General features: G+C 45.0%; 1 protein-coding gene across 1 annotated transcript in view; it reads right to left on the bottom strand.

Annotated features, from left to right (window-relative positions):
• Window positions 1-1,472: 1,472 nt before the first annotated feature.
• LOC126481894 (uncharacterized) overlaps window positions 1,473-20,406 on the bottom strand; it is an 85,084-nt gene continuing 66,150 nt past the window's right edge. Inside the window, exons 4-6 of the mRNA XM_050105852.1 lie at window positions 12,213-12,358; window positions 4,575-4,731; window positions 1,473-1,868 (exon numbers count right to left, since the gene is read on the bottom strand). Of these exons, the coding sequence (XP_049961809.1) occupies window positions 1,473-1,868; window positions 4,575-4,731; window positions 12,213-12,358 (699 nt within the window). The remainder of the gene's footprint in view (window positions 1,869-4,574; window positions 4,732-12,212; window positions 12,359-20,406) is intronic.

The raw sequence follows: 20,406 nt of genomic DNA, 5'->3' as shown, positions 1-20,406 counted from the left end.
AGTTCACTGTAACTATTTGAGTTTACATAAAGTCGTTTTGTGATTTGGAGATAGTGAGTGGAGCTGTGGATGCTAGAAAGTGCAGTGCGAAGTGGAGGGATCGCAACATTTCCAACATAATCTTCTTTTTGTGTTGAATAGAAGGGTGAGGGCAGCGGAGGCAGCCAGAAAAAATTGCGTCATGGGGTAGTTTCACTGAAGAAAGCACGGCAAGGAAATGGTTTTCTCGTTCTAGACTGGATAGTTTTGACAGTAGTGATTCTCCACATGCTTGAGTCCTTCGGGGTTTCATGGAGATCGTTTGAAATCATTAATCAAAAATAATCCGCGTCAGTGTATTCCAGATCTGCAGATCTGGCAAATGTGACGAACTGTGATCATTCAACCATCGTGCAACATTTGCATGCAATGGGGAAGATTAAAAAATTAGGTGTATGTGCACCGCATGCTCTAAGCCAAAATCACAAACATAAGCAGGTGGCGATACAGTATCTCTGCTTAATCGTCATCGATTGGCTCCTGACCTACACGGATCGTTACTGGCGACGGGAAATGGTGTCTTTATGCTAAAATAAGGAAAAGAAAGGAGTAGTTGAGCCCAAAAAAATCAGAAGCTCCCAGTACAAAGAACTGCGCAGATCGACAAAAGATAATGTTACACATCTGGTGGAACAGCGACGGTGAAGCTATTATTGCTGCCATTCATTGTAAACAGCCTGGAACCGCGAGGCTGCTACTGTCGCAGGTTCGAAGCCTGCCTCGGGCATGGATGTGTGTGATGTCCTTAGGTTTAAGTAGTTAAAAGTTCTTGGGGACTGATGACCTGAGATGTGAAGTCCCATAGTGCTCAGAGCCATTTGAAACATTTTCTTTTTTTTTGTTGGCAGACTATTTTAAGTATTGAAGGAGAATATATTATTGATGACTGAAACCCCTGTTATGTATATATGCTGTGTCTATTAAACTCATAGAAATACGGTACGGACTTGTGCACCAACGCAATGAATGCTAGTGCAGATGCCACTATGTCACTGACGCCTTCTATGCCCCGCCTCCCGTCTGCAAGGTGGCCCCAGCTTTCTGGGTCACAACACTGCTGTCAGGAAATGGTCGAAACATACAGTAGGCAAACTATGTGTACTTGTGGCGTTTTGTTGCATCACCACGTTGGGGTGTCCAATTACCATACGATAAAAATTATGTGCAGGAAAGGTGTTTGAATAGTAAAACCAGACAGTGGATCACAGTCTGCATTGTTACAAAGAGAGACGGCGGTATCTGAGTGAAAAAAACAAAGAAATAATGATCATCGTTGCGCTAGTGTTGGCTGGGCTGAAATATGTCTCAGTTCTTTCGGGTCTTCGGAATAAAGGCTCCGGTGAGTTTAAAAAAAAAGCATCGGAAGTCACACTACAGAAGGACACCGCATCTGTTGGTTACCGTTCACTGGCGCTTACGTTCTAAAAGTGAGCCTAAAATGTCCACGTGAATAGATGAACAAGGGCTGTCGTACCGTAGAAGTAAGGCATACAGCCGCAGCGGCGCCGGATGTGCTGGCCGCGGCAGATCGCGAGGCAGAGGCGCACGTCGTAGGCGCGGCGGCCGCCGTCACCGTCGCCGCCGCCAGCGGCCTCTTCGTGCGGCTGCGGCCACTCGTCGGAGAGCAGGCAGCCGCGCCGGCGCCACGACACGCCGCGCACGCCGTCCGCCGCGTGCGTCACCTGCGGCGTGACGCTGAAGCGCAGCACGGGGCCGCCGGCTGCGGGCGACAGCAGCGCGCCGCGCGCGCCCGGGTCCGGGTACGACAGCGGCGAGTGCACCACCACCTGCCGGACAGAGCGGGGTCGCATCCACGACTGTGAGGGCAGCTGTTGGATAGGTCAGCGCGTCAATAGGCGAGAACAATAAAATTCCAGACGTCTTCTGTGACGTCACAAGGGGAGCATACAACCAGTGCGCCACCCAGAAGCCTTTTCTGCACGACTGTATCTTATCAACACTATCTGCAGATCTGTTAGTGGACGCTAATATGTGGAGTGTCAACACTTGAACTTCATGATGGCATGAACTCCGCCGGGGACATTTTCTATCAGGTGTTTGATTGTCAGCGGAGTAATGGCAACCTATTTTTCCTCCAGGGCCCAAACACTACCGGCCATTAAAATTGCTACACCAAGAAGAAATGCAGATCATAAACGGGTATTCATTGGAAACTCTTTTGTCAATTAACACCATAGGAGAAATACGAAATGACTGGAAGTAAGATGAATTAATTGCTTCCTTCTTGTTGATTCTGCATTTCCCTTCCTCATCACTTGATTGAGTTTAACAGTGTTGGCACTTGCAGTTGTATTATATTTCAAAGACAGACAGCTTCACTCCTCCTACTTCAGAACCTGTTGAAATTTGAATATAACTATAGTTTAGTGGGTTATTTACTCACCCCTCCTTGGGGCGCCAGAAGAAACGTCTTCACTGGTCACCGGGGCTTAATTCAAAGTCTGGAGACTTCCCGGACCGTGGTGAGATACCAACCTGACTATCTACCGCCATAAGGCCCGACAACCAGGAACAATAGTCTGGAGTGCCATTTCTTTTCATAGCAGGACGCCTTTGGTTGTCATCCGCTGCACTTTATAGCACAGCGGTAGGTCGATGATTCTCTAAGTCCCGTTCTGTTGCCCTTCACAGCAAGCCATATCCTTGGCTTACATTGCAGCAAGATAACGCCCTCTCACACGGCGAGGGTTTCTACTGCCTGTCTCCATGCTTGCGAAACCGTACCTTGGCCAGCAAGGTCGATGGATCTCTCCCAAACGAAAAACGTTCGAAGTGTTAAAGGCAAGGCCCTCCAAACAGCTCGGGATTTTGATGCTCTAATTCGCCAGTTGGACAGAATTTGGCACGAAACCCTTCAGCAGGACATTCAACGACACTGTCAACGTAAATCCGAACTCCTTGCATAAGTGCCAGAAGTGGACCTATTGACTTGCTCTGTTTGTGAAGCTCTTTCTCTTGAATAAATCATCTGATTTTTCTGAAACTCATAAATTTTTTTTGTCTGTTCATGTACATCACAGCTACCGATTTCCGTTTCATTTTAATAATTCTTTCATGATGCGTCTTTCTTTTATTGTTATACGGGGTGTAAATTTTAAGTTAACAAACCAGAATATCTCGAAAATAAGCTTCAACGAAAAAATGTGTAGAATCCAAAGTTAATTTTTTTCGAGGGGGATATCTGCTGGTGCTAAAATTAGCCCGCCACCCCAGCCCCCTGGGAGTGAGGGGAGGCCAGTTCAAAATTTCGAATGGAAACTCCCATTTTTTATTGCAGAATCAGATCCTACATTAAAAGAACTACGTAAATTTTGTCTGAAACATTTGTTTTGATTCTTGCTAGTGGGCGCTGTAATTCAAGAAAATCTATGTTCTCATTTTTGCGTGGGAAGGGGTTACGGATAAATAAAAATACTTATTTACTTTGTAAATTTTGATTCGCTAAAACTAAAATTCTCCCTCTCTCCCCAAAGTTCGGGGTCTGAGAGAGAAGAATTAGAGTTTTACAAATGTTGACCCAAATATGAATTTGTTCCGCAGATTCGGATAAGCTTTGTTTGTTTCGTGGTCGTGAGGCCACACAATTATCAATCTAATCATATGACTAGCTAACTAACCAGACATCCTACTTACTAACGAGTAAACTCATTAACTAAATAAACTGACTCCATAACCATTTTGGACGCAAAAATGAGAAGATGGATTTTATTGAATTACAGCGCCAACTACCAAGAATCAAAACATATGTTTCAGACAAAATGTACGTAGTTTTTTTATGTAGAATCTGATTCTGCAATAAAAAAATGGGGTTTCCGATTTGAAATTTTAAACTTGCCTCCCACCCCACCCCCAGAGGGCTGGGGTGGCGGACTAATTTTAGCGGCACCAGATGTCCCCCTCGAAAATAATCAAGTTTGGATTCTACACATTTTTTCTTGTGAAGCTTATTTTTCGAGTTATTCTGGTTTGTCAACTTAAAATTTACACCCTGTATAGTGAATTTTACACCATGACATTAATGTTGGACAGGTGGACTTTTTTTATGTTTGATTGACATTTGGTGTACGTACCATGCAGCTAGCTCGTTATTACGAAAGTGGTAGCTTGGGTGAAGCTGAAGTGATATTCGAGAAAGATTAGATGGTGAATATGTATTTCAGTGTGTCAATGTAGTGGAATAGGTGGGGAGGTGGGTTTCTCATATGAGCTGTCTAAATAAGGTATTGCAGTTGTGTTATAGCGGATCTCTGGGGCCATTTATGTACAAAGACTCCTCACATGCAACAATGACTACGGATATAGGTAATGCGCTATTTTAATAGTTTCAGGTATTTGTGAGTGTTGGGCGCTTGAAACAGAGGAAGAGTACAGCATAAATGGTAAGATAGGACTCGTTTTCTGTAGACTGGTGGTTGAAATCATCATCCAGCCATCGAGATTCCTCGTGATTTCTTTAAGTTATTAAATGCAAGTCCCCTGACCTTAGGGTGTGCTCCGTCGATGAGAAGACGTACCCTGACGCCGACGCCGGCGTCGCGCTGCATGCCGTCGGGCAGGGCGTCGCCTGGGTCCTGCGCCGCCAGCGCCACCAGCAGCGCCGACCGCACCCCGGCAGTCGCCGCCGACAGCAGCCGGCACGAGGGGTCGCCCCGACGCCACGCGTCGATGTCGCTGCAAGCGGGGGGAGAGGGGGGGGGGGTGAGGTAAGTGACAGTGATGGACCGCAGTAGGCCTCTCTCAACTACGCCTTCCACATCGCTACGGGTTCTACACAACGCTGGTGACTACTTTGAAGGACAGTAACAGGTGCAAACATGTAACTCTTTTGTGTCGGTTGTGAATATATACACTCCTGGAAATTGAAATAAGAACACCGTGAATTCATTGTCCCAGGAAGGGGAAACTTTAATGACACATTCCTGGGGTCAGATACATCACATGATCACACTGACAGAACCACAGGCACATAGACACAGGCAACAGAGCATGCACAATGTCGGCACTAGTGCAGTGTATATCCACCTTTCGCAGCAATGCAGGCTGCTATTCTCCCGTGGAGACGATCGTAGAGATGCTGGATGTAGTCCTGTGGAACGGCTTGCCATGCCATTTCCACCTGGCGCCTCGGTTGGACCAGCGTTCGTGCTGGACGTGCAGACCGCGTGAGACGACGCTTCATCCAGTCCCAAACATGCTCAATGGGGGACAGATCCGGAGATCTTGCTGGCCAGGGTAGTTGACTTACACCTTCTAGAGCACGTTGGGTGGCACGGGATACATGCGGACGTGCATTGTCCTGTTGGAACAGCAAGTTCCCTTGCCGGTCTAGGAATGGTAGAACGATGGGTTCGATGACGGTTTGGATGTACCGTGCACTATTCAGTGTCCCCTCGACGATCACCAGTGGTGTACGGCCAGTGTAGGAGATCGCTCCCCACACCATGATGCCGGGTGTTGGCCCTGTGTGCCTCGGTCGTATGCAGTCCTGATTGTGGCGCTCACCTGCACGGCGCCAAACACGCATACGACCATCATTGGCACCAAGGCAGAAGCGACTCTCATCGCTGAAGACGACACGTCTCCATTCGTCCCTCCATTCACGCCTGTCGCGACACCACTGGAGGCGGGCTGCACGATGTTGGGGCGTGAGCGGAAGACGGCCTAACGGTGTGCGGGACCGTAGCCCAGCTTCATGGAGACGGTTGCGAATGGTCCTCGCCGATACCCCAGGAGCAACAGTGTACCTAATTTGCTGGGAAGTGGTGGTGCGGTCCCCTACGGCACTGCGTAGGATCCTACGGTCTTGGCGTGCATCCGTGCGTCACTGCGGTCCGGTCCCAGGTCGACGGGCACGTGCACCTTCCGCCGACCACTGGCGATAACATCGATGTACTGTGGAGACCTCACGCCCCACGTGTTGAGCAATTCGGCGGTACGTCCACCCGGCCTCCCGCATGCCCACTATACGCCCTCGCTCAAAGTCCGTCAACTGCACATACGGTTCACGTCCGCGCTGTCGCGGCATGCTACCAGTGTTGAAGACTGCGATGGAGCTCCGTATGCCACGGCAAACTGGCTGACACTGACGGCGGCGGTGCACAAATGCTGCGCAGCTAGCGCCATTCGACGGCCAACACCGCGGTTCCTGGTGTGTCCGCTGTGCCGTGCGTGTGATCATTGCTTGTACAGCCCTCTCGCAGTGTCCGGAGCAAGTATGGTGGGTCTGACACACCGGTGTCAATGTGTTCTTTTTTCCATTTCCAGGAGTGTAGTTGCCACTATTTATGTTCCAACCTATGCTTATATGTGTGTATGTGTGGTGAACTAAACTTGCAATAGAATTTAACTTGGTGTATTTTAGTAACTATCTGATGGCATTAAACCTTCCGATCCGCACAATTTTAAGGGTTGATTCAGGGAGGAGAAAATAGGCAACTGTAATGTCAAAAAAAGTTTTGCATCACCTCGGTTCCGAGAGTTCCTGAACCTGTACAGAAAATTGAAACAGAGATCAAGATAAACATCATTTCCGCCCTTTTTGTTGAACATGAAAACCACACATTGCGTGCTGTACCACCACACAGCGAGACCTTTAGAGGTGGTGGTCCAGATTGCTGTATACACCGGTACCGCTAATACCCAGGAGCACGTCCTCTTGCTCTGAAGCATGCCTGTATTCATCGTGGTATACTATCCACAAGTTCATCAAGGCAATGTCGGTCCAGATTGTCCCATTCCTCAATGGCGATTCAGTGTAGATCCCTCAGAGTGGTGAGTGGGTCACGTCGTCCATAAACAGCCCTTTTCAATATCTCCGAGGTGTTTTCGATAGGGTTCATGTCTGGAGAACACGCTGGCCACTCTAGCGACGTCGTTATCCTGAAGGAAGGCATTCACAAGAAGTGCACGATGGGAGCGCGAATTATCGTCCACGAAGACGAATGCCTCGCCAAAATGCTGCTGATATGGTTGCACTATCGATCGGAGGATGACATTCACGAATCGTACAGCCGCTACGGTGCCTTCCATGACCACCAGCGATGTGCGTCGGCCCCAAATAATGCCACCCCAAAAGCGCAGGGAACCTCCACCTTGCTACACTCGCTGGATAGTGTGTCTAAGGCGCTCAGACTGACGGGGTTGCCTCCAAACATGTCTCCGACGATTGTCTGGTTGAAGGCATATGCGACAGTCATCGGTGAAGAGAACGTGATGCCTATCCTGACCGGTCCGTTCGGCATGTTTTTGGGCCCATCTGTACCGCGTTGCATGGTGTCTTGGTTGCAAAGATAGACCTCGCCATCGACGTCCGTAGTGAAGTTGCGCGTCATGCTGCCGATTGCGCACAGTTTGAGTCGTAACACGACGTCCTGTGACTGCACTAAAACCATTATTCAACATGTTGGCGTTGCTGTCAGGGCTCCTCCGAGCCATAATCCGTAGGCAGCGGTCATTCACAGCAGTAGTAGCCCTTGGGCGGCCTGAGCGAGGCATGTCATCGCGCAGTGGTTAGCACACTGGACTCGCATTCGGGAGGACGACGGTTCAATCCCGTCTCCGGCCATCCTGATTTAGGTTTTCCGTGATTTCCCTAAATCGTTTCAGGCAATTGCCGGGATGGTTCCTTTGAAAGGACACGGCCGATTTCCATCCCAATCCTTCCCGAACCCGAGCTTGCGCTCCGTCTCTAATGACCTCGATGTCGACGGGACGTTAAACACTAACCACCACCACCGCATGTCATCGACAGTTCCTGTCTCTCTGTATCTCTTCCATGTCCGAATAACATCGCTTTGGTTCACTCCGAGACGCTTGGACTATTCCCTTGTTGAGAGCCCTTCCTGGCACAAAGTAACAATGCGGACTCGATCGAACCACGCGATTGACCGTCTATGCATGGTTGAACTACAGACAACACGAGCCGTGTACCTCCTTCCTGGTGGAATGACTGGAACTGATCGGCTGTTGGACCCCCTCCGTCTAATAGACGCTGCTCTTGCATGGTTGTTTACATCTTTGAGCGGGTTTAGTGACAACTCAGAACAGTCAGAGGGACTGTGACTATGATACAATATCCACTGTCAACGTCTATCTTCAGGAATTCTGGGAACCGGGGTGACGCAAAACTTTTTTTGATATTTGGAATTGTTTCGAATTTACAAAACGTTTGAGTCCCTACAGGCCTGCTTCCTGTCACTGTTTTTACATTTGTTGTACTCCTGGTAGCCACCAGTTGTTTTGAAGCGAGGCATTTACTCTGATTATTTTAGTAGAATTGTGAAATATCTTTATCTATTTCTGTTGGTGTTCTTTTTATTTTCTTTGTGGAAATATTGGTTCAAATGGCTCTGAGGACTATGGGACTTAACTTCTGTGGTCATCAGTCTCCTAGAACTTAGAACTACTTAAACCTAACTAACCTAAGGACATCGCACACATCCATGCCCGAGGCAAGATTCGAACCTGCGACCGTAGCAGTCGCACGGTTCCGGACTGAGCGCCTTAACCGCGAGACCATATGGAAATATTTCTATGCCTTCTGAGGCTCTGTATTGATCTTGACCTTGAGCAGTACTTAAAAATTTAAAGCAATTCCTAAGCCTTCTGGTACTTGGTGATTATTGATTTTGATCTTGTTGTAAATTTTTTAAGAGAGTTTTAAAGTAAGTTCTAAACCCCCTGTTTGACTATTGATGTTGATCTTATCGTAAAGTGTTTTTTAAATGAGATGAACTTCAAAGCAAATTTTCAAACCCTTCTGGCGCTCTGTGATTTTTGGCTGTTGTTAACTGGCTTTTCGATTCATTCTATTGCAAAGGGAAAGTTTAAATATTTCCAAGAAATAAATCTAGATGTTGTCAACCACAACTGAAGTTGAACCTAGTGCTTGGCCCTTCTGTGAATTCCTGCCGCACCAATAAAAGAACGTTTCAGTTTTGTGTACCATGGCGAATCTGTTCCTTTTGTTATTAATTTTCTTGGTATGAAGCTCATCAATACCATCAATGCTATTTCTTTGAGTCACATCTGATCCATCATAACATAGTTTTAAAGGATTGGAGCTTGTCTCTTAGAAAGACGTCAAAGAAATTTTTGTCTGCTGTTTTAAATAGGTATATTTTGTGTTTATCTTTGGTGAATTATGAGGTTGTTGTCTCGCTACAGCGGGCTTGTGGTAACTAATCCCTGTACCCATCGTGACGCTCTCTGTCTGCTCAGGATGCGTGTGGCTAGAAGGTCTGGTATGCTGTAACGTTCTCTCCCCCTGCCTGGATCCTTCCGATGATTGTTGCGAGATGTTTGCTTTCAGACTTCCCATGCCGTAGACGCCGATGGAACATAAAACGTGATTCAGCTGTAAAGGCCACCTGTCGCAACTCACTGGACGTCCATTAGCGGCATTGGCGTGCAGAATGCAACCTTCGTCGCCAATGAACAGTAGTCAGCATTGGTACACGAACAAGGTGCTTTCTGCAGAGGCCCATACGAGTACTTAGCAGCTTTCGCTGAACCATCGTTGAGGGGACACTGTCGGTAGCCACTTGGTTCATCTGATCAGTCAGTTGCTCAACAGTTGCACGTCTATTCGCCCATATACATCTCCGGAGCTGTCCTTCACCCCTGTCTTCTATGACACATAGTGTACCACAGTTGCCTCGGTGCCGGTTTTGGATAACGCGGTTTTTTCACGCAACGTGAACCTTAACCACGGTGCCACGCGAACAATTTACAGACTCAGCTGTTTCGGGAATGCTGTCACCCTTGGCCCAAAAGCCGATGACCATGATAAGTCACGCAGTTTCCGCATTGTGACGACGACTGCACTGTTTTCCGTGTACCTCCGACACGCTTTATGTACCTTCCATTGCTGCCACTGCTGCCACCTATCGTCTGTACGTGGTTATTGCACGTTGACGTCGAATGCGGCGGTGGTTACATTAATGCGTCTGCACCGTGTAACAGACTGCAGTTTTGTGTGTGTGTGTGTGTGTGTGTGTGTGTGTGTGTGTGTGGTAGCTTTAAAACTCCACAATGCGGATGTGATGAAAGACGAGTCAGTAAATCCAGATATATTGAGAGCATTAATGAATTTTGCATCTAAACTAGCTTCAGATTTGAAGACACGCTTAGAAAACAGTGTAGCCTACAAAGGTGCTTCTAAGGCCATTCTGAGTTAGATTCTTGACAGCCTACTACAAATATACCATAAAGAGGTAAGGACGGAAATTAGAAAAGCTTCCTTTGTAGGTGTCATGTCTGATGACATAACTGCTTCGGAATGCACTCAAATGACCCCTGCTGCCGGCCGAGATGGCCGAGCGGTTCTAGGCGATACAGTCTGGAACGCCGCGACCGCTACGGTCGCAGATTAGAATCCTGCCTCGGGCATGGGTGTGTGTCATGTCCTTAGGTTAGTTAAGTTTAAGTAGTTCTAAGTTCTAGGGGACTGATGACCTCAGGCCGGCCGGTGTGGCCGTGCGGTTAAAGGCGCTTCAGTCTGGAACCGCGTGACCGCTACGGTCGCAGGTTCGAATCCTGCCTCGGGCATGGATGTGTGTGATGTCCTTAGGTTAGTTAGGTTTAATTAGTTCTAAGTTCTAGGCGACAGATGACCTCAGAAGTTAAGTCCCATAGTGCTCAGAGCCATTTCAATCATTTTTTTTACCCCTGTTTTGCGGTGTGTATTGAACCGAAAAATATTCGAGCGTTTTTTCCTTATTCCAAAAAATCAAACTACATATGACATATAAAACAACATTTTAGAATAACTGGACATACTCCTTCGAGGAAATGGACAAAAACTAGTAGTTCAAACTTTTCAGGGTACAAATTTCATCAAAGAAGAAAAAGTATAAGTTCAAGCAAAAATAAAATCAGGTTATAGTAATGAACACTTAATGCTTCTTATGCATGTCAACTTAATCAAATAACGAGAAAAACAGCAAGTTTTACACGAAGGGGAATAATATTTCTCTCTCACCTTCTGGCTATTCCAGCATTCTTAAGATATCACAACGCCTGTCAATTTTCAAGAAGCATATGGACATCAGTACTCCACATCTATACTCTAAAAGGTTTTCTAACATGAGTGCTTCTCAGGAGTCTGTGATTTTGAGTGCTGGAAGCGAACTGGGAAAATCACCAGTGTTGTACCTGATTATCAGATACGTTTATCATACAAACGTGTTCAACAATTCAGACGTTTTACTATATTTCATTTGCATAGCTTCCCGTGGTCTCTTTTCTTTTTTTTCTTTTTTTTTTAATTGCTCGGTCAAAAAAATGGTTCAAATGGCTCTGAGCACTATGGGACTCAACTGCTGTGGTCATAAGTCCCCTAGAACTTAGAACTACTTAAACCTAACTAACCTAAGGACAGCACACAACACCCAGCCATCACGAGGCAGAGAAAATCCCTGACCCCGCCGGGAATCGAACCCGGGAACCCGGGCGTGGGAAGCGAGAACGCTACCGCACGACCACGAGATGCGGGCTTAATTGCTCGGTCGATCAGTACACAAGATACAATACAAGTGCAAGAGTTCATGAGTTTTCAGGGTCGTATCATGTAGCTTCTTTTATATGTGCAGGTATTTTCAAAACAAAAGCACTAAACAAAAAGAAATATTTAGCGGCCATAAAAAGAGAGAAGCGTTGAAAATCTAGAACATGGTGTGTAACGGTATAGATACAGATATTGTGATAATTAGTACCTTAATGTACGCACTTCAGATTGCTAGTCGTTTTTCTCTAGGTCCAGTAGTCTTAGAGCAAACACGTCACGTAATCTACTATCTGATGTTTTCTGTACTGTCGTAACTGCGTTACGAAGTGGACTTTGCGTGTTAGTGTAGACTGTTTTGTGTCCACGAGTCCACACTTCAGTACCTGATAGGCTACCCAGTGGAAAATAAGCATTAATGGCTTGCTTGAGCCACCCGTACTTGGAGGTACTAACCAACCTAAAAATACACTGTTCATAATAGCTATAATTATCAGTCTGCAAATGAGGTAAATAATCGAGTAATGTTGTTCAATACAGGGTGCTCAGTCATCAGTAGAAATATCTGCCCTTATGCCTCTAACACCTTGTATAACGCATGCACATAAGTGAAAATCCGTCCTCTACCGTGCAGCTGCTGTTTATTTACCACTGTCCAAAACTTTTGGCGGGGACCGTATTGAATGAGTAGCAGTAGCCATTCTCAGTGGGCAAGAGCCGGAACATCTCGCAGCAGTTCATCCGCTGCCGCAACCAGGAGCACAAGTGGAAGAAAGACCTGCAGCTGGGCAGAACCTGCATCGGAAAAGGAAAGAGGCGCAGTTATCAGCAGCGACTGCCAATGTAAGCTCCTCACAAGACCTTTTTAAACACTCTGATCTTAGTGTTACCAGAGAGTTGATGCAAGATGCAGTCACAATTGCAAAAATGTTTTAGTTTACATGTAATAGTTTTGCACATATTGAGGGGCACTCAAATGAAAAACAAACTCCCGCTACAACGTAACCATGGAATGGTTTCATTCAACAGTAATTACCGCACGCTTTAAGATGTTTATACCTCTGGGGTTCCTGTTTCATAGAATGTGCCAGTCGCTGATGCATCCACGACCGCGCCAACTCTTGGACTTCCTCGTGCGACTGAAACTGACGTCTACTGATGTCTTTCTTCAGGTTGCCGAGGATGTGAAAATCACACGGTGAAAGATCCGCGCTATACGGAGGATGTTACTGCGTTTCTCAACCAAATCGCTAAAGTATAGCCTTCGTCCGACCGGCAGTTTGCGAGTCGACTGTTATCATGCAAACCATGCAACAGCATTATTCCGTACGACAGCATTCCGAGAGACAGAGGGTAAAAGGTAGAGCCAACAGTGGGTGCATCCCACATCCCCACCACAAAAGAAATCCCGAGCTGTTCACACAAGCTCCGGTAAGGTCACGATAACCTTCTTCGACGGCAGGGATCTTTGCACGAGAGTGGAAGAACAAGCAGAGCACAGCGCCATGAAGACACTTTCCAAAAACTGATTCACTATGAAATCAAATCGCCCAGGAACAATGTTGGGCGGAGTCATCGTGTTGCATGATAACCACTATTCACACATCCTCTAATTTTCACTTCTTCTGTGACCTGAAGAAAGACATGCGTGGCTTCGGTTCAGTCGGACGAGGAAGTGCAAGAGTAGGCTGTGGTTATGATCTGTCAGCGGCTGACGCATTCTATGAAACAAGAATTGGCCGTCTCGTCGCCTAGTGGGATAAAAGTCTTAGCTTGTGTAATGACTATTTTTCAATGGAACCATTCCTTTGGTTCATTGTGGTGGGTGTTCGGTTTTTATTTGACTTCCCCTTTTAAATCACAAGTTTGCACATAGTATTTGCTTTCATCAACTACATTGCACTTTTTTAATCGTTTGTATGTTCAGTCATGGAGGTAAAAAGAAATGGACTGTTGGTAGTTCCTGAAAAATGGGCATGATCATGTCCATAATGTATAATATGCTGGAAGCAGAAATACTTATCACAGTAGGCACACCTTATTAATAGCTGCATTGTCTTCTAAGTCACACTGATTATCAACATAAAAAAAAACGTTCGGACAATGTTTTAAACCTCTCTGGCCTGACGTATTCATATCGACCTCGTTGCGTTACTAGTACGTAGGTGAGTTATTTGTCCACCTAGGCCTAGTACTGAGGAGAGATGAATTCGTTGCACGGCTGAACACTAACGGGGACAGGGCGCGGCGTGGCCAGTCTGGCCAGCTGGCAATTTCTGGCCAGCCACATCCAGAGGCGAGCAGTGTCACCGGTAACGGCTAAACCACAACACTGGGAAATTGGACGGCTGACGCTCGCAGCCTCTGTGCAACAGGTAATGCTCCAGGAAATGGCGGAGTGTCAGACGATCTTAAAGATGGGCAACTCTGATAGTCAGTCCCAGTTGCACATTAAAGCGAATCTGAATACTTGTACGATCTCAGAAGAATCGGGAACAGCCAGTGGCACAACAACATTTCAGTTTCTATAAAACAACAGAAGTTCATATTTCATAATGAATAAATACTTACACAACGAACCTCTGAACCGCTTCATGCGATTTTGCGATTTCAACATACCATGTCTCAGATGATAGCATTGCACTGTAGCTATTATTCCAGGAAGTTACTCATCCGTAACTATTTTATGTATGATTTACGACGTCTTTTGTATCTTTTTCATTACTATGCAGATGATTGTCAGAACATCAGATTCTCCATTTTTACACAGCAAATGAAAACAGAACCGTTACCTCATGTTCCATCATGTTTGTGTTTTTATTTAATGAACAGTTTACTATTTGCCAGTAACTTTATTTAAATATTGATTCCAAGTGCTATTAAAAAACTGCGCAAATCCGAGAGTCGTCAGTCACATGTGTTAGCGCACACTACAATTGGAAAGAGAACCAAAAGACGCTTCCACAAAGAAGGAGTGAATAATTGTTTAAACAATGCTTAATGACAATCTGTATTATTTAACATTAGCATATTTATTTATGCACAGGACTTTATTTATAATTCTTGTAAACTGCATCAGTGAGACAGAATGTTTATAACACTTCTTTATTTAAATAGTTGTAATATGACAGAAAGTTTATAACATTTCATTATTTAAGTATTGTTGTAATATATTAGTTTAATGTGGGAAAGTGGTCAAGATGAATCATATCATGTCTGTAGCACATAAGAACGATGTATTATTGATAGTGACGGCCTACAGGCAGTAGAAAAGTCTACAGTAGCGGAACACTACGGGAGTCAAGCGTAGACTGGCATTTTCTCGAGTTAGGAGTTCAAGGAAGCGATTCTGCACACTTTGTGTTGAGTCTGGAAGGAGGCAGACCTGCCTGTAGTAACGAGGGATATTTGATCGTGGAGGTGTTTGATTCTGGGCAGTGAATGACCGCTACCAAACTTTAGCTTTTGAAGGTACTACATTTCGAGTGGTCTAAATATGCTCCGTAGCAGGACTTCAAATTTCATTACTTGATTGATTTACAGATCTTAGAACTGATAGAGTGTGAGTCACTGCTCTTTGCATCATATGTATTAGTTTGTGATTGATCATGTTGAACTCTGAACTGTTTTGAGCTGGTGAATCATTCGCGTATTAGGATCACGAAATTAACTTAGTTTTCGCGTACTTTTGATGACTACTCAGTTTGAGGATTTTGCTACCATTTTCGTAAGGCTCTCAGCGTAACGTTACAGCATTTGGTAAAGGTATTTTCTGTCTATATTTTAACTGAATATCGCAGGACCACTTCCCGTTTATTTAAGATGCCTTTTCTCAAATAAACTTTATTCAACACAATTCTCTGTCGTCTACAACAATTACAGTTGTTTATATAGAATCCCTTTATTAAATTATTCAGTTATCTTTTATTTTACAGTTACGTGTATTTTATTAACTCGCAATTCTAGTCACTGCACAGACTATTGGATTGCAGTATCAAAGTTACAGGTTATTTTTTGCAGCGTATTAGCTGCGGGGTATGAAAGCAGATGTGCGCAGCTCAACTCTATGACCATATTGAGCTATTATTTTTCAGACAAAACCCTGCGTAATCCAGGTACCTAAGGTATGAGCGATATCAAGCAAAGTCGCAAATGATTTGCTGTTTGGATGTGCAACTGCATAGCTGTAACCGTTGGGTATCGTCGCAAGCGTCCATACTGCCACCAATAAGAAGACCGAGAGCACTGCAAAACGCTTTGTTCGCGCTGGCAGCATGTTTAAATTACACTGATGGCTTAAAAAAAACAGGAATTTTGTGAGATAAGCGAAAGTTGGTGGGCGTGTTTTTATATCTGAATGATGACGTCTCTTCAAATTTCGCGTCAGTCGGATACGAGTGACGCTAGTAGCCCACTATGAGAATGCAAATCAGGTTTGCTTTAAATATGCACTGTAACGGTCGTGAGCGTTAGTTACCTTTGAAATTGGACGTCGTGGGTTGACGTCAATCAAGTTAGTCAAGTTTAAAGCGACAATGACGCTATTATCAGAACCTCATTTAGTCTGAACGAGAATGTGCAGCCGCAAGAGGCCTACAGTTCGGACGGCCACGTGGCACTACCGACAGGAAAGACCATCGTTTTCTGAATGTGGTTCTGGTGCAACGCACTGCATCTGTTGAAGCGATCCGAGTAGCAGTTGACACCACAGTGACGCAACGAACTGTTACAATTCTGTTACTGCAAGGACAGCTTCGAGCCAGACGCCTGTAGGGTGCGTTCCTCTGACCCCAAACCATCGCCATATGCGACTTCAGGGGTGTCAAGCGAGTGTTCATAGGAGGGCAGGATGGAGGTCTGATGAAATCTGGTTCTGTGATGACCATGTATTGGCTAGGAAGCCAGCTGAGGGCCTGCATTAACTTGACTGCATGGTAGACACACTGGACCTACACCTGGAGTTATGGTCTGGAGTGCTACATGACAGCAGGAGCATTCTACTGGTTAGTCCACTGCATATTTGTTCGTCAATCTGTTGATTCGACATGTTGTGCTGCCTTTCGTGAACAGCTTTCCAGGGGGTGTTTTCCATCAGGATAAAGCTCGTCCATGCCGTTGTTGTGACACAACATTCTTTACAGTGTGTCGACATGTTTCTTTGGCCTGCTCGATCACGAGAGCAGCCTCCCGTCGAGCACATATGGAACATCATCGGACTACAACACCAGCGTCACTCACAAACAGTATTAAATGTCAATGTGTTGATCGACCAAATGCAACACGTATGGCACTCCATCCCACAAACTGACTTCCTGCACCTGCACAACACAATATATGCATGTTTGCATGTTTACATTCAACATTCTGGCAGTTACACCTGTTATTATTGTACCAGCATTTCACATCTGCAATGACTTCTCGCGGTTACATCAGCTACTGATCTTGCAGTGTTAACGTCTTAAATATGTTGCCTGGAAAAATGTATTTCTGGAGGTTCATTACTGTAGAATAATTATTTTTGGTCTTGCGAATTTTTTTCGTAGGTGTATTTTCTTACTTGGAGATGTGTGCCACGCGCGGGATGCCGTGCGTGGTTGACAAAATCATAGACGATACCGCAATTATAGCCTTCTGCTGGTGGTGTGATTGAAGTGGAAACGCGATGGAACAACCACACCTAAACCAATACCAGGCAGACCGAGTGTACTGACGGACGTTGGGGAAGAGTTGGAATGTCGGATTCGTTCCAGACCCCAATACCGAGAACACTGACCTGTCTCGCTTCGGCACTTGAGGAAGAATGGACTGCCAATCCTCGACAGACATTCATACACCTCATTGAAAGTGTCCCCAGCAGAGTTAGACCTGTCGTAAAGACGAAGAATGGCTACAACCCACATAAATGTGCACTAATAGATGTCCGCATTCTTGTGATCAGATAATATATTCTACATCTGTACTTCGCAGGCCACCTTCTGATGTGCGGCGGATGATACTTTGTGTAGCACTGTTCCAGTCGCAAATGGTTCTCAGGAAGAGTGATTGTTGATTTAATCATCTAGTTTTTTATAATGCTACCACCTAACAACTTCCAACGAACTTTACAGATAATTTCAAATCCCTACGAAACCTTTTCTTGCTGACATATCTCCCAAAATTACAAAGTAAAAAATTTTACCGCTTACTACATTTTCACCGTTCATACAGTAAAACTGACGCATCAGACATGACGGTTTAATTAATTACTGCTTTATTACTAACTTTATTCGTAACACATTTGCGGACAGTATTCGCATAATCCACTGAACAAAAAAAAAAAAAAAAAAAAGGCTCTGAGCACTATGGGACTGAACTGCTGTGGTCATAAGTCCCCTAGAACTTAGAACTACTTAAACCTAACTAACCTAAGGACATCACACACATCCATACCCGAGGCAGGATTCGAACCTGCGACCGTAGCGGTCGTGCGGTTCCAGACTGTAGCGCCTTTAACCGCTCGGCCACTCCGGCCGGCAATCCACTGAACATACTTGCAAAATTATGTAATTGTGCGGCACGTACTTCAGGAGATATGGAGTAATAAATAAATGTTGACATGTTTGGAAAACTATCTTTTGCTTAAAACTGACTACAAATTATCCAGAGTATTGTTAATGATAAGAGCACTTCGCAATTCAAACATTTTCAAAGCTTGGTCGTTCTTATGTGCTTAACGTCACCTATTTAAGACAGTAACTCTTTTGTAGTCAGACATTTGACGCTGTTTCGTAAATGGGGTTTCTCTAAAGAATAGGGGGTGGGAGTTTTAAGGGCTGCAGCTCTAAACCGATTATAGCTAGCTTTGATGTCATTATCTTTAAGGCATACAGAAAAATAAAGAAAGTGAGCCGCGTGCGCTTTCGATAGGCAGTCAACGGCGCAATGTAACTTCCCTGCCAGTTGCCAAGCAACGCTCTGCTCAGTGTACCAGTGCGCTGTTGCGTTGTTTTATCTTCTCTCTGGCGCTGCTCAGCTCAGTTGCTGCTCAGCACGGACCATAGGAAGGCCATCGAGCAGCTGTGAATGTTAGTTACGTTCATCTTGAAAACTGTGAGCACCTGCCTGAAACGGTCGTACTTTGAGTGGAGGTCTGCGTTGCCAAATTTAGTTGGCTGGAAAATACGGCACTCAAATTGCAAGACAGCCGTGCTTCGCCACTGCTGTTTGTCCCTGTGAAAACACAGGCTGAATCGAGCAATTGCATTGCGCTTCTGTGCGATTGTGGTGTTTGCCCCTTTGCATTCTAGATAATTAATAAAGACTGCGAGTTGTGTCTGACACATGCGTTAAGCATATCGACAAGATCAATAACCTTGCCTTAGCTGAGGCCACTGAAGTATTATGCTTCTAATTGTATTTATACACCCTTTTTTATCGAATTTCTAAGAGTGCAAGTTATACTTTATTATGAGTTTTATCGTTTGGTGATATAAACATTCTGTATTGATTGGCGCTCGATTGCGATGTGTAATTTGGAGTATTGCTGGCGCTGGCTTGGGTAAAATATTCCGTTACTGGGAGCCATCTGGGCCTTTTGGTTCTAATTTATTGATACATTCTTCATTGTTTCTCATTTTTAAGTTCAAAATGGTTCAAATGGCTCTGAGCACTATGGGACTCAACTGCTGAGGTCATTAGTCCCCTAGAACTTAGAACTAGTTAAACCTAACTAACCTAAGGACATCACAAACATCCATGCCCGAGGCAGGATTCGAACCTGCGCCGTAGCGGTCTTGCGGTTCCAGACTGCAGCGCCTTTAACCGCACGGCCACTTCGGCCGGCCTCATTTTTAAGTCGAAAGTTGATTGGAAAATCAGTCGTAAAGTGAACTGTCATTGTTCACTAATGGATATCAGTTGGGCGCCATGCCTTGAAATTTTCTTGTACAACAAGTTAATTATTCGTGCCCAGACGCGTTACTGTAACCGGTGGGGTCTCTTTTCTTGATCTGCACTTGTACATATTTGTACTATTGTCCACTGTTTTTATAATGTTTTGTAATTATGGCTCACTGCTTGACCTGAGCCGATGACCGAACCTTCTCTTCCATTAGCATGTAATTTGGCTAATGAATACTCTTTTTTTCTGTTTTAGTATATATCTGTGTGTCCAATACAGTTGGGAGCTGAGACGCTCGGGAGCTTGAGGCTAACTGATGTAATATTGTACAAGTTAAATCCCTATTGATTGTACACGTTGAAGCTCTAATGTGCCAAACAATAAATGATTTATACAGTAATTGCCCTGATTCGTTTTTATGAATAAATGTATTTTCTGGTACAGATGCTCGTTACACAGCACCTTAGCGCTACCAGCTAGTTCAGAAACTAATTACTCATTGATTACCATTCCTTATTATCTCAAAATGCTCAGTTTAGGATCCTCTGCCATCTGTCTGGTTTTGAATCCACATGAGCACGAGTCTTAAATATTTAACTGCCATCTCCGAAAAGCAAAGTTCCTTAACAAGTTCTTTTTTGTTTCCAGGTACATTTATGCAGTCCTGGTACACACTGAATTCCCGTGTCACAGTACCATAGAACGTCAATAGAGTGTTGTGCGATAATTCGTTTTCGGCGGTAGCGTAAACCTAGACGATTTCTTTATCCGTCAGAAATGTGCCCTCACACAGCTGTAACCTTTCTTCTGCTGCAAACAAATTATCGTACGATACTCCATACTATCAATGGACTGTGCCATTTTATTTTGGCCCTATGGTGGCCTGCAACAGTACTGTACCGAGAGGATTCCAATTTATACAATGACTGCAAACTTATGTCTGTAAACAAACAAAAAAATTACT

Source organism: Schistocerca serialis, chromosome 5 (genome assembly GCF_023864345.2).
Source record: "Schistocerca serialis cubense isolate TAMUIC-IGC-003099 chromosome 5, iqSchSeri2.2, whole genome shotgun sequence".
In the NCBI taxonomy this organism is placed as follows: Eukaryota; Metazoa; Arthropoda; class Insecta; order Orthoptera; family Acrididae; genus Schistocerca; species Schistocerca serialis.
The sequence above is the reverse complement of the archived record's forward strand: the minus strand, read 5'-3'. Positions and strand labels throughout refer to the sequence as shown.